Here is a 15,407-nt window from a genome sequence, read left to right as displayed (position 1 = left end):
AGGATTAATGACTCCTTTGCGGAGGTGGTCACTCACAAGCTGGCCTGGGTTCACAGGGACAAAAAACTAACTGTGCAGATTACTAAAGTAAAAGGTCATTTCACTGCATTGGTGCATGACCACCTCTGAATAATCAAATATATTCTACCTGATGTGTTGTGTAGGTAACTGGGTGGAGCCAGCTGGACAAGATGACAGCTGAGGTCCCTTCCAACCTCAACCATTCTTGGATTCTGTGATTCTGTATAATTTTTTCATACAGCTATTATTGTAAAATCTTTGTATGTTATTGTAGTTACCTTTATAGCTAAGATTATTTACAGATAAAGGCCATGATCTCATTGCAATTACAGAGACACGGTGGGATAGCTCACATGACTGAAAAGCCACCATGGATGGCTATGTACTTTTTAGGAAAGACAGGGCAGCACGGAGAGGTTGTGGAGTTGCTCTTTCTGTGAGGAGCAACCACAATGTATCGAGCTGTCCCCAGGGGCGGATGCAGAATGAGTCCAGAGCTTACCAGTAGAAATTAAGGGGCAGGGCAACATGGGTGACACTGTTGTGGGTGTTTGCTACAGGCCACCTGATCAGGAAGAGGAAGTCAATGAGGCCTTCTACAGACAATTGGAGGCAGCCTCACAATCACAGTCCCTGGTTCTCATGGGGGACTTCCACCTCCCTGATATCTGCTGAAAAGACAACACAGCTAGGCTCACACAGTCCAGGAGGCTCCTGCAGAGCATTAGCGGTAACTTTTTGACACAGGTGACAGAGGAGCCAACAAGCAAGATAAGCTCCTGGACCTTGTATTCACAAAAGAGGATTGGTTGAGGATACGAAGGCTGGGGGCAGCCTTCGCTGCAGGGACCATGAGACAGTGGCGTTCAGGATCCTGTGTGAAGGAAGCAGGGCGATAAGTAGGACTACAATCCTGGACTTCAGGAGAGCTAACTTTGGCCTCTTCAAGGACCTGCTTAGAGGATTCCCATGGGTTAGGGCCCTAGAAGGTAGGGGTGTACAAGAGCACTGGCTAATATTCAAGCATCACTTCCTCCAAACCCAAGATCAGTGCATCCCTATGAATAAGAAATCATGCAAAGGGGCAGGAGGCCTGCATGGATGAGCAAGGAGCTTCTGGCAAAACTCAGACAGAAGAAGGAAGTTTATGGGATGTGGAAAAGGGACAGGCCACTTGGGAGGAATATAGGGATATGGTGAGAACATACAGGGAGGTGACAAGGAAGGATAAGGTCCATTTGGAATTAAATCTGGTGAGGGAGGTCAAGGACAACAAGAAGGGCTTCTTCACGTACATCAGCAGGAAAAGCATGACTGGGGAAAATGTTGGCCTGCTGCTGAATGAGGTGGGAGCACCGGTGATGAAGGACACAGAGAAGGTGGAGTTACTGAATGCCTTCTTTGCTTCAGTCTCCACTGCCAAGGCCAGCCCTCAGGAATCCCAGACCCTGGCGGCAAGAGAGGAAATCTGGGAAAAGGAAGACATTCCCTTAGTCAAGAAGGATCATGTTAGAGATCACTTAAGAAAATTTAACACCCACAAATCCATGGGCCCCGATGGGATTCACTCTGGAGTGCTGAGGGAGCTGGCAGATGTTATTGCTAAGCCACTCTCCATCATCTTTGAAAGGTCATGGAGGACAGGAGACATGTCTGAGGACTAGAGGAAAGCCAATGTCACTCCAGCCTTCAAGAAGGTCAATGAGAAGAACCCAGGAAACTACAGGCCAGTCAGCCTCACCTCCATCCCTGGAAAGCTGATCGAATAGCTCATCCTGGAGGTCATATCAAAGCATGTGGAGGAAAAGGTCATCAGGAACAGCCAGCATGGATTCACCAAGGGCAAATCATGCCTGACCAACCTGACAGCCATCTATGATGGAATGACTGGCTGGGTAGAGAAGGGGAGAGCAGCAAATGTTGTCTACCTTGACTTCAGCAAGGCTTTTGGCACTGTGTACCATAACATCCTCATAGGCAAGCTCAGAAAGTGTGGCCTGGATGAGTGGACAGAAGGGATCTTACCAATGCACACAAATATCGTAAGGATGGGTGTCAAGAGGATGGAGCCAGGCTCTTCTCAGTAGCGCCCAGCAACACGACAAGGGGCAATGGGCACAAACTGCAAGACAAGAAGCTCCAACAACTTTACTTTGAGGGTGACCAAGCACTGGAACAGGCTGCCCAGATAGGTTGTGGAGTCTCGCTCTCTGGAGACATTCAAAACCCACTCGGATGCAATTCTGTCATTTTAATGAAGTGGGACAAGAATCCTGGAAAGTGGGGAGGCAAAAGTTAAATAATCAAAATAATTACAGTAAAAATGTACTCTAGGGCTCTAACTCTGTATTATGTTCACTCCATTTTGTATTTTATAATGGGAAGATATTAAGAAAGAATGCAGTTCTATCTGGATGAGCAGCGCATAATTTTTTCAAGGGCAAAGGACCAGTCCAAGGGCTACATTATCACAAAGGTTCCAGATCCAGGCTTCAACTCTTGAGGATTCTCTAAATAGGGTCAGGTTTCTCTATGAACCTTGGCTTGGATTGTGACACAAAACTACTGAAGCAACTGAGAAAAAGTATTATCTAGACCCCAGCACTATTTTTCAGAACTCTGCTAAAATCAGTCCTATGCCCAATATTTTCCAGCATTTTTCATTCTAAAATTGGTCAGGTTTTCTAGTCATACAACACTGCCAAGCCTTCTGCCTCTTGTGTGTAATTTGGCCATTTAATACCAGCCTGACCACAAATAAGCTTTCATTTGAATAAATTTGAAATGCATCTGTTATAAGTATGTGTAACTGGTTTCTTATCAGATCACAAGAGCAAGTTACATTTTCTGAAGCTACTACAGTCCCTGGATTGACTTCAAAAGAAGCAAGCAATCTAGATAAAAATCAGCACAGTTTTGTGAAATTACTTACATTATTTTCCTGATTCTTGTTATTTTGAAGAAGTGTGATGACACAATTGTGGATGAAGAAGGCAAGTGTCAGAACCCCTGTAAGCTGAGGGAACAGAATTCTAAACTCTAAGGGAGGAAAAAAAGTGTTAATAACTTCTTTGAAACAAACAGTGCCAAAAGGCAGAGGGCATACAGTACTGTGGAGTCAACTGCAGAAACACGAACCTCCACGTCGAAATGGGACAATCTGTTTTATCTTTGACCATAGGCAATGCAGATATTTAATCACAAAGTACAAAATGCAAGACGACAGTGATTACTATACAACACATGCCCAGCAAAATTTCTTGAGAGACCCCAACCATCAAAGATTATTAGGTTAATTTAGGATCTACACATACAAGCTTTTCTGCTTCTTAACAGTTTAGCTGGAAAGCATTTTTAAGGCAGTAATTGATTGTCCCTGAACAGGGAGATGGGGGGAAGGAATCATTTGCTTTATCAGAATCTTTCGTTGTTAAAATGTTACTCATGCTACCAGAGGAAAAATGACATCTGTAGATGTTTAAAAGATTCTGCTTATAAACCAGGGCATAAAGAAAGGCAGAGCAACTTCTTGTGTTATCATACACATTACTGCATCTATGAAAAAGGGGGTTTTATTGTCTCCATGGGAATAGCATTGCTCTGCTTCTTCTACTTTTAATACCCGAATTCACCAATGTGTAACATCATTACAGCACCATCTTTGTTGGTATCATACAATGATGTATGTACTCTTCAGCATGCTAACAGCAATTAGAGATCCCTGAGCTAGCTCAGCTTCTGGAAAGCATCCAGCCATATAGCAAAACACTCATCAGAGGCTCACAAACACTTACAGATCAAACCACAGAGAGCTTCATGCAAACATATTTAAACCAGACTTTTTTAAAGTGCTATAAAGTCAGCAAGGTGAACACACCCCAGGCAATCAATGAAAGGTTCATCCAGGCTGAGAGAATACGCCACCCCTAGGGCTGACTTCATTGCATCTTCAATACCTAATTAGCGTGATGCACTACTGATAAGAATTGGGAGTGCAAGAGACTTTTGGGCTTGTTTTCCATCTACTACTTCAATCTCACTAATAAAGCAAACCAACAGATTCAGAATCTCTTTCCGAACTGTCTTCCTCATCACTGCAACTATCAGTAGTAGCTGAATTTGTATGCATTAGCTGCAAGCTTTGCCTATCTCCTAGCAGAACCAGTGACACTGCCAAAATAATCAGACTACCAGGTGCTCCACTTAGTGACCTGTGGCACACGTGTCAAGCTATAATTCATTTTACACAAGGACTGCTTAATAGATCTTGGACTTGAACTTCAAGGTGTTTAAAACCTGATTTTGTAGACATAGGCTGGTTTCCACTTTATGTGGGTTTGTTAGTGAACCGTAGTTTGGGCAAATTTCGTCCTGCATTCTCAGGAAGACAGCGCAGATATGAGGCCATGTGAGCGCAGATATGAGGCCATGTGAACATTAAAGACTGTCTTCTGGGGCAATTCAGGTTAAAACCATGTTTCCATGCTTGCAACAGAGCAAGACCAAACATTGTGGTCTATCTACTGACTGAGCAGCACATGCTTGAGTATCACTTGTACTTACAGACAGCATTAAGCATAATGCTGTACAAAATAAATTAGGTCATTAATGCAGCTGCTAATCATCCAGTGCTTTGAAATCCAAATTTTTACACTGGAGACAAAAGCAGTTTGTTAGTCAAAAAAATGTGCCTAAAAGTAAATGCAATGATGGAGGAAAATAAATAGTATGGATAGCACTGTTTCAGAACTACTTACATCTATCTTTAAGTTTGTACTTACGCTGCAGTAGTCAGGATTGTTAGGGAATTACAGAGATAATCCAGTTCATTCTCAAAGCATCTGCTTTGGTCTTGCGCAGTCATACTCAGCAAAAACTGCCTGGATTTGAAGACTCAGCCAGAAAGGACAAATACTTTTTCTTGGTGACACTACCAAGCTGCAGAAACTGTTTTATACAGCCTTTCACTTGTTTCTTGGCATTCAGATCTTGAAATAGGGTTCTGAATGCCTGACTGAGATTAGGAAGGAATGACCTTCAGCAGTTATGGGAAAATGAACGAACAGATTTGATGATTAGCTATGGGCTTGGGGGTGGAGAAGGGGAATACTGGATTTTGAGCATACCTCTGCCAAACATACACAGAATACACTAGCCTAGCTGTTTATTCTGCTTATTATTGTGTGAGATTAATTTCAGTTCAGCTAGACAGCTGAATCAACTCAAAGGCAGTGGTAGAAGATGACAAAGAATAAGTAACTGTGAGACCACTGCAATCGTGATGTGAACACACAAATCAGTTGAATTTCACATCAGTAACTTTACTCAACTAATCTGTAGTTTACTGAGTTGTTACTCTTGTTGCCGCAATGCATTACCATGATGCCACAAACTGTATCAGGTTCTATTAGAAACACGGAACAACTCTAGTGTTCCTTTTTAAAAAATCTCTATTCAAAAACCCGTCCTAGTGTTTTAAGGTATCCTTGTTTCCTTCTCCAATTCTACATTTTTGGACCTAACAACAGTCTGCAGCCCATGTGTAAAACTGTTAGTGCAGTGCTTATTGTAAATAGGAAACTAAAAATGCACAAACCTGCTAAAGAAACCCTAAGAAGGTATGTATCTCCGAGTGGCCTTAACTAAAGAAGTAAACTCTACAGAATCATAGAATCACAGAATCATAGAATAGTTTAGGTTGGAAGGGACCTTAAAGGTCAACCTAGTTCCACTCCCCTTGCCAGGGGCAGGGACACCTTCCCACCAGACCAGGTTGCTCAAAGCCCCATCCAGCCTGGCCTTGAACACTCCCAGGGACGGGGCAACCACAGCTTCTCTGGCCAGCCTGTTCAAGTGCCCCACTATCTTCACAGTGAAGAATTTATTCCTAATATCTAATTTAAATCAATCGTCCTTCAGTTTAAAGCCTTTGTCCATCACTACATGTCCTTGTAAAAATGTCCCTCTCCAGCTTTCTTGCAGGCCCCCTTTAGGTACTGGAAGGCTGCTATAAGGTCACCACAGAGCCTTCTCTTCTCCAAGCCGAACAAACCCAACTCTCTCAGCCTACTCCAGCCCTCTGATCATCTTTGTCCCCCTCCTCTGGACTCACTCCATGTCCTTCTTACGTTGAGGGCCCCAGAGCTGAATGCAGTACTCCAGGTGGAGTCTCACAAAATCAGAGTAGAGGGGGAGAATCACCTCCCTTGACCTGCTGGTCACACTTCTTTTGATGCAGACCAGGATTTGGCTGGCTTTCTGGGCTGCAAGTTGTTCCTGGGCCATGCTGAGCTTCCTGTGCACCAGCACCCCTGAGCCCTTCTCCTCAGGGCTGCTCTCAATCCATTCTCCACCCAGCCTGTGTATCGTGTACCCTGACCCAGGTGCACTACCTTGCACTTGGCCTTCCTGAACTTCATGAAGTTCACACAGGCCCACCTCTCCAGCCTGCCAAGGTCCCTCTGGATGGCATCCCTTCCTTCCAGCATGTCAACGGCACCACACAGCTTGGTGTCATCAGTGAATTGCTGAGGGTGCACTCAGTCCTGCTGGCCATGTTGCCAACAAATGTGTTGATGAGCACCAGTATCAATACTGATCTCTGAGGAGTGCCAGTCCTCACTGGTCTCCACTTGGACGTTGAGCCATTGACTGCAACTCAATTTTGAGTGTGATCATCCAGCCAATTCCTTTTCCATCGAGTGGTCCATCCGTCAAATCCATGTCTCCAGTTTACAGACAAGAATGTTGTACAGGACAGTGTCAGATGCTTTGCATAAGTCCAGGCAGATGACATCAGTTGCTCTTCCCTCACCCACCAATGCTGTAACCCCATCACAGAAGGCCACCAAATCTGTCAGGCATGATTCGTCCTTAGTGAAGCCACGCTGACTGTCACCAATCACCTCCTTATTTTCCATGTGCCTTAGCACAGTTGCCAGGAGGATCCACTGCATGATCTTGCCAGGCACAGGGGTGAGACTGATGACTGTAGTTCCCCAGGTTCTCCTTATTTCCCCTTTTAAAAATGGGGTTTATGTTTCCCCTTTTCCAGTCCATGGGAAACTCACCAGACTGCCATGACTTCTCAAACATGATGGACAGTGGCTTAGCCACCTCATCTGCCCATTCCCTCAGGACCTACGGATGCACCTCATCAGGTCCCATGGACTTGTGCGCCTCCAGGTTCCTTAGGTGGTCTCGAACCAGATCTTCTCCTACAATGGGTGGTTCTTCATTCTCCTAGTCTCTGCCTTTGCCTTCTGTGGCTTAGGCAGTATGGCTAGACCACTTGCTGGCAAAGACTGAGGAAAAAAAGTCATTGAGTACCTCAGCCTTCTCCATGTCCTGGGTAACCAGGTCTCTCATTTCCTTCTGGAGAGGCCTCACATCTTCCCTCACCTTCCTTTTATCACCGAGATACTTATAGAAGCTTTTCTTGTTGCCCTTAGATATATATATTTTTTTTGGTTTGGTTTGGTTTTTGTTTATGTATGTATTTTTATATATATATAAAGCACCTAACACCATATTGATAAACATTCTTTGGAACCACTCTTGATGGCAGAGGCAAGAACAGGAGTCAGTCTGTTAGTACCTCAGCACTTCTGTTTCCAAGCAATTAAAAAAAAAAAAAAAAAGCCCCAAGACTGCTGCCAGACTGCTTGGCTGGTGTTTAATTCTATCAGGGCTTTAGCTTTTCTAACGTGGTTTCTGGCTGCTCAGTTTCTCTGTATTCCTCACAGGCTACCTGTCCTTGTTTCCACCCCCTATAGGCTTCCTTTTTGTGTTTGACTAGTCCAGGAGCTCCTTGTTCATCCATGCAGGCCTCCTGGCATTTTTGCCCAATTTCCTCTTTGTTGATATGCGCAGCACCTGAGCTTGGAGGAGGTGATCCTTGAATATTAACCAGCTTTTCTTGGGCTGGAGAATCTAAGGCTGCTCCTATCTTTCTATAGAGGGTCTCATCTGCTCAGTCTTCCTGGTTGGTTGGCCTGTAGCAGACCCTCACTATAATGTCATTTGTCCCTGTCCTCCCTTTAATCATGACCCATAGCTCTTGGTTGGCTCCTCTTCCATCCCTAGGCAGAGATCCACGCCTCTCCTTGTCTCCCCTGCCTGTCCTTCCCAAAAGGCCTGTATCCTTCCATTCCAACATTCCAGTCACAGCAGCCATCCCAATATGTCTCTGTGATGCCAATAAGATCATAAGATCATCAAGAAGGACAAAATACTCTTTGTTTCTAAGAACAGAAGGAGTGATACAATTCAATAGCACAGAACACAGCTCCTTGGAGCTAAATGATTGTATGAATCCTGGCTGTTGTAAAGCACGGGGAAAAAACTCGTTACACGCCTCCTAAAATAAGAAACTGATCTCTTTAAATTATCTATTCATGCAATACCAGTTTATGACTGTGACATCTCACAAAGTAATCTGTAACAGTAATTTGGAAAGAACAGCCACCAAAACAACATTCAAGAAAAGAAACATACTGGAGGGCTAATGGGTGTTTAAAGAAGAGCTATAATTATGGACTAAAACCTGAGATAGATTGGGGAAGCACAGGAAAATCGGTAGTTGTAAATTATGGTGAATGAGCCATTTAATTTAAGCCTGACATCCTTGTCACTTTGTCACAAGGTACCCTTCCTGAGCCTCTACATGCAACATCAGGCAGCATTTTCTCGTTTTATTTATGTCACAGAGATGTTAAAAGGTGAGAAAGTCATTCATTAATTGATTAAAAAAAAATAATCTTAAACCCATCGGTATAGGCTTCATTACTGCATTTTAATTACCTTACCTGGTACAAAAAAATCATTCTCTGCAAACCAGTTGTATTCTAAATGGATTCCCAGATAAGCAGCCTTTACAGTAACCAGAAAAACTAAGTAGACAACGGAAATTGTACCTGGAAAAGACAAGAGACAAACAAACACCATGAGGTAGTAGAAAGTATTTGTGCTGTGTTTTATTCCTGCTCCATCCAACTAGTTACCAGCAGCCCAAACACTTCGGGTTGGTATTCCTTCTTAAAAACACAAGCTAGGTCTAAATTTTCCTTTTCTTTATGTTATAGGTCAGACAGAAAGAATAATGTACTTGCACCCAGTGCAAGCTTTCAGCATATTTAATGTTCTCCAGATGCTGCAGTAGTGACAGTGGAAGAATTACCCTGTAAATACTGCTGCTGTACAGGAAAGGATGTCTCTCAGCAGTAACAGATGAGTTCAAGCTTTAGCTGTCAAGATTTTGATCTAAACATGAGACAAGCACTGCATGAACTGCAGTACTGCAGCTATTACAACATCCATGCAGTCACTGACTTTTTGAACCAAATGGCCCAATGAGATATGAATGTTTACTGCAATTGTGAACTTCAAACTGGGAGCTGGAAGCTGATAATGACATTTGATCACTACTGATTTAAACCTTGTATAGATGATAACCTTGGATAACCTTGATCAAATAACACTGGATTTGCATTCCATCTCAATGATTCAGAGGTATCCAGCAATACTCTACACAGCTAGAGGACTACAGGTAAGATCACAGATGGGTATAAATGCCTTGCTGTGTCTGCACATGGGATGGACAGTGTATGATCTTGGCTCCTGTCATTTCAAACAGACAAGGCCAGAACAGTAACTACCTAAAAATTGAAGGAAACTGTGCAACAGTAATTAAGGCTACTATATGCAACCTTCCAGCCAACAATGCTGCTTGTCACCAGAGAACAGGCTGTAAGCAAAGAAAAAGAAACAGCATTTTTGCAGTTTAGAATACAGATTCAGATAAGACATCATTTAATTGTAGCAGTATCTCCAAGATTAAAAAATTAACTGCAGAAATTACCATTTGATTATACAGAGCGTAGTCAAAGGCTTAGGAAGATGAAAGGTTCCGTGCTTAAGGATCAGCTTAACAGCTAAAATATTCTGTAGTCTCCTAATGATTTAGGTTTCTGTAGGTGTAAAGGTAGGTACAAGTTCTCTATTAAGATTTATTTCAGCACCTCAAAAATTGCCTTCCATTTTTTCTTGTCCTATTAACTTCAAGGTTTAAAAAAAATCAAACCAACTTTGCACAGCTTCTGAGTTACATTATAATCTGCTAAGTTATGAGAAATTTTGTATTTTAATATTCACGTTCTCTAAAAAAAAGTTGTCTACGATAATGTGCTTATTTCAAAAACACATACAGTTGTGGCTAGATCTCACTTGATGAAATATTTTCATATACCTAATTTATATGTAGGCTACATAAAAACTTTCCTTTTTACACAGGAGCACCATCACATGTGCTGTATTTTCATTTACTGGTTCCAGCAACAGCAGATCCAAGCCCTAATTAAGCATCACACTGGAACAAACAGGACAAACTACACCCTCAATTTCCTGTCCTCTATCTCCTTTACAATATTTCTCCATCTTTTTCAACCCATTCTGTGATCCCATCTCCTTTTTCCTTTCTCTCCATCATATGCTTCAATGCTATGCCCTCAGATATCCTTTGTGAATAACCCCACCCATCATCCATGTGCTTTATCCCCTTCACCAATCCCACCTGTATTGGTTTTCCATCTCAAGACATGGAAGCAAGGAGAAGTCACAACTTTTGTCTTTGTAGCACAGAATAGGCAAGGGTATTGGGAGCTGCGCAAAGCACAGCAGCAGATTACACTGACTGACTGATGCTGTAATTAATTAATCAACTGATTGGTAACAAATTACTTCAGGTCAGAAGCAACTAATTTTTGGAAGTAACTGCCTGTGTTGAAATGTCTACCAGATGAGGAAGGGTATGACTGACTGCTTGTGCCAAGGTACTATGCATCAAATACTGCACCATCTGGGAAAACCTGTTGTAAATATAGTGGAACTTGTTTTACAGGATTATCAAGGGAGAGAAGGAAAAAAAATAATTATCAGCCTGTTATCTGAAAGACTCGAGCAAAGCAGAGTAGAAAGCCTGTGGTGGTTAACAAACCAACCAACAAACCATTCCAAGGCACAATATGGGCTGCCAGCAAACTACTGAAGAGTGGCTGGAAGGCTGTCCCCCAGAAAAAGACATGGGGGTGCTGGTTGACATCCAGCAGTGTGCCCATGAAGGCCAACAGCATCCTGGCTTGTATGGGAAACAGTGTGGCCAGCAGGGCCAGGGCAGTGACCGTCCCCCTGCACTGGGCACTGGTGAGGCCACACCTCGAATCCTGTGTTCAGTGTTGGGCCCCTCACTTTAGCAGGGGCATCGAGGTGCTGGAGTGTGCACAGAGAAGGAAAATGAAGCTGGTGGAGGGTCTGCAGCACAGGTGTTATGAGAAGCAGCTGAGGGAACGGCTTGTTTAGCCTGCAGAAAGGGAAGCTGAGGAGAGACCTTATCACTCTGTACAATTACTGGAAAGGAGGTTTTAGCAAGGTGAGTGTTGCTCTCTTCTCCCATGTAACAAGCAACAGGACAAGAGGAAATGGCCTCAAGTTGCATCAGGGGAGGTTTAGATTTGGTATTAGGAATCCTAAGTTTCTTCACTGAAAGGGTGGTCAAGCATTGGAACAGGCTGCCCAGGGAAGTGGTTGAGTCCCCATCCCTGGAAGTACTTAAAAGACACGTAGATGTGGCACCTGGGGACATGGCTTAGTGGTGGACTTGACGGTCCTGGGTTAACAGTTGGGCTTGATGATCTTAAAGTTCTTTTCCAACTTAAATGATTCTACAATTCTACTCACTGAAGTAGCTTTCGCTGTTTTCTGTACATTTTAGCCACAATGAACCAATGCTTCAATAGTATTTCTTACCTACCTAGGACATTAAACTTTGCAAAGAAGGATGGAGACTTCAGATTTAGCAGAGGCAGAAGAACAGCAATCAGGTAAAATGGTACTGTTTGTGATTTGTTCCACCACTCCTCGAAGAGTTCAAAACCTGTATCATTGCCAGAAGAGAACATCACACTCCTGTTCTGTGGTGTGTGACCACTAGTAGCACTTGGACAAATGACTGGAAGAAAGGAAAAGAAAAATATCCCCAGATGAAAAGTGTTTTACTTGCACAGAATCTTCACAGCCAAGATCGTATAATTTCTGGAGAGTGTTTTACCTATGGGGAACAGGACCACTCAACAGCATTGTTTGACAACTCATTTCCTAACTCCTGTTTGTTTATTTATCAGGAGTTCAGTGTGGTTTTTTATCAGGAGTTCAGTGCTAAGATTTCACTGCTAGGCACCTTACAATCTAAGCTGACAAGCACTATGGCTCTTTCAGAAGAGCACAGCAAAGATGCCAATTCATCTGAAGCCTGAGCTGTGGCACAGGATCAGCCTACAAGGTCACATACCTATAACTGTGTTCAGTGCCTAAATGCACCTGCTGGAATCAAGTCATAGCAATGCATCCCTGCATCTGGCTGAGTATTTAGCATTGTAATCTGTCTCTGTGCACTTCAGTAAGATCATATGAATCGAGATGTAATCTGTGTACAGAAGAGCCTGCATTACTGTACATTGTTAAGGGAACACACAAACTAAGATTACAAGAAAGCTGCTATAACAACTGGCAGGTCTAAAACCCATGCACCGAATAAAAAACCCTGCCATCTTGGTGCCACGCCAGGTGCAAGTACATCACTGCTATATAACTCAACAGAAGCAATTTAAGATATACACCCATAACATTGCCAAAAGGGAACATCGCACTCCTGTTAAATGGTGGCTGATCAATGGCAGCACCTGAACAAGTGACTGGAACAAAATTAACTGAACAAAAAGATCCCTTGACAAAAACATGTTTATTTTATTTTTGTTAATATCAACATTCCTTTCTCACACATACCTAAAAAGTTACGTGTTGAAATATAAACCATCTTACTGTTCTCATAACGTCTTGTTTTAAATTTTGGCATCCCAAGATACTTGATAGCCTCCCTCCCACATTGGCTGCATGCCTGTTCTGTACAAAGATGTAAAAAGTGTCTGTCAAATGTCTTGAGGGACCATTATGTTACTTCCAGTTTTCTCATTTGCTTTTTCTCCATTGCTTATAACAGGATTGTTTCACAGACCCTGAAAAATGTTTTTGTTCTTACTGATCTCCTTGGTAGCCCTGAATGCTCTGCCAAGAGTCATCTGACCATGTGGCATCCCTTAAAGCAGCCCTTAATTTTGTGAAGCAGATGCTTTAAATCTTCCAGTTGTTGGAGGATGCTGTGGAATACTGTTGTCTACTTTGTTTCCAAGTTACACCCCCTGCTGCATAACTATGGGACAGAACAGCAGAAGCAGGAGAGAGCACATGAGAAAGAGCACTGCAGCAGCTACTGGTCCTTTCTGGTAAGGACTGTAAAGAAACAGGATTCAACACTAGCTCAAATGCAAATCAACTGGTTTTCAGAATTATTTCTCAACTCCTTCACCTGACTCCCAACAGCTGCTCTCCAGAAACACGGCTGCAGTGAGTGTGACACACAGCTGTCCAGCTGGTACTGAAATGTTTCCCCATTCCCATAAGGACCCAGGATAAGAGAAAATTTTCTGCTTCATAACAAAGCACTACATGTTCATTTACTGTATATAGGCAGAAAGATCAGAGGCTGAATGCCTAGCTCCTGCCTTCATTCTACATTATTCTGCCTACTCAACTCCCAACAGACCTACCTTCATACTTGAGTGCAGTTACTTCCCTTAGTTGTGCAAATGCCAGACTCTCCACAAAGCCCAACCCGATGCTCATGTAGCCTGACACATTTCTTTTTGCACTTAGCATCATTAAAGCTGTTCTTACAGGATTTTTTTAAAATAAGAATGTTGCTGCAGAGTGGTGAGGAGCAAAAATGCCCCAGCCAAGATTTTAAACAGTAAACAGATCTGATGTGCCTCAATTTCAAGGTGCAAAAGTTAGAATTCCTTAAGCCAGTTCCCCATTGTCCAAAAGCCATTAAGAAGTCTACCATTCATGGTTTCACGGGGACTGTATCTGGGTATACAGAAACCTGAAATTTGCCTTTAAATCCTTATCTTCACCCCCACTTTCTTTCTTTTTCCAATTATTAAGCTTTCCAAGTGTGTGGTTATTTGTGGAAGTACAAATCCCAGACAGATGACAGTTTTTTAAAAACAGGTAGTTAGAATTTACAATACACACTTTATAACTGCAATGTGGTTTGGCATGGAAACATGATGATTTTCCTTTAAATCCCCACCCCCACCCAGGAAACACAATACTAGTAAGTGCTTCTTACCTCTGTTACTTCCATTGGTGCCAGGAACAATATCTGTTACGTTAATGTCATGAATGAAGTCTAAAAAGAAGAAAACCTTACTATCAATGTCCCAAACCTGCTACTAGGCTTTTATCTGCTGACTTGATAAATATTAATTACAGAAATATTTTGGAAAATTACATCAGAGGGGTAATACAGCAGCTTGCACTCCCCCCAACTCGAAGTATTTTAAAACTTTATTTTAGAAGTGTCTTAAAGTAGCCCCCCACAGCACTGCTTTCTTCCCAGCAGTCTTGTCCATTTATCAAGTTCCCAAGCCAGCCCCCTCCCAGCTGCTCGTCCCTGTTCCCCCAGAACATCTTTGCTTGTCCCAGCTTCTCAGTCTGCCATGCCATACAGGAGGTTAATGAAGAGATGCTTCTTAAAACCAGCTTCTCTTGGGACAGAAAAAAGAGTGCATGCAACCATATCCTCAGTCCAGATGGTACTATATGGAAAAAGCTTCCCCTACTCATTTTTCTAATCTTTCTTTCAAAGGAGGCTCTAGGGGGATGCTTTTTCCATGTTTATTTTAAAGAAGGGAATCTCCAGAGAAAGGTTTAAGTCTCACTGTCTACTGTCAACTCTAGAAGTGTTTTGTTTCAATACACTCCTGTGCTACTTTACTGCTGTGCCACACCAGGTATTCTCAAGTTCCTGCAGCTTCACCAGCATGAGTGTACTGGATAGCAATTTCCATATATTTACATGTATATATATACACACACACAGAGAAAATGCCCATCAGCTTGGAGATTTCATTAGCGTGTCTGGTTAAAATTTGCTTCTGCTGCATGTGGGTGTATTATGCACACAGAAAATGAACTGGGACAGCAGCCCTCAGATTTTTTACATGCAGTTAACAGCAGCTTGTTTCTCATAAAGAAAGCAAAAAGTCTTGTGGGAAGCCAACTATTTTTTGTTTCTTCACTTTGATTTATAATGCCCTGAATCAAAACTGGGTTTCTCATATTGGTATCAGTGTATACAACAACCAAAAGATTTAAATAAAATCACTCATCACCTCCTCTCTTCATCACTGTTTTGTGTTGCTTGCTACTTAAAAAGAAGTACCTACTGTGAAGCCATCAAAAGAACTGATAGCTTTTACAGAATTAGAGCA

The 15,407-nt window shown here is 42.6% G+C and overlaps 1 protein-coding gene across 7 annotated transcripts in view; it reads right to left on the bottom strand.

The window, feature by feature from the left end:
- Positions 1 to 15,407, bottom strand: part of SLC38A9 (solute carrier family 38 member 9) — a 54,085-nt gene that overhangs the window by 17,342 nt on the left and 21,336 nt on the right. For 6 of the 7 annotated variants that reach the window (XM_055791005.1, XM_055791004.1, XM_055791007.1 and 3 more), the window contains 5 exons: positions 14,264 to 14,323; positions 12,859 to 12,975; positions 11,828 to 12,025; positions 8,829 to 8,936; positions 2,954 to 3,060 (listed from right to left, as the gene is read on the bottom strand). In XM_055791005.1, coding sequence (XP_055646980.1) covers positions 2,954 to 3,060; positions 8,829 to 8,936; positions 11,828 to 12,025; positions 12,859 to 12,975; positions 14,264 to 14,323 — 590 coding nt within the window. The remainder of the gene's footprint in view (positions 1 to 2,953; positions 3,061 to 8,828; positions 8,937 to 11,827; positions 12,026 to 12,858; positions 12,976 to 14,263; positions 14,324 to 15,407) is intronic. The other variant, XM_055791008.1, reaches the window with a different exon arrangement.

Source organism: Falco peregrinus, chromosome Z, assembly GCF_023634155.1.
Source record: "Falco peregrinus isolate bFalPer1 chromosome Z, bFalPer1.pri, whole genome shotgun sequence".
Taxonomy (NCBI): domain Eukaryota; kingdom Metazoa; phylum Chordata; class Aves; order Falconiformes; family Falconidae; genus Falco; species Falco peregrinus.
The sequence above is the reverse complement of the archived record's forward strand: the minus strand, read 5'-3'. Positions and strand labels throughout refer to the sequence as shown.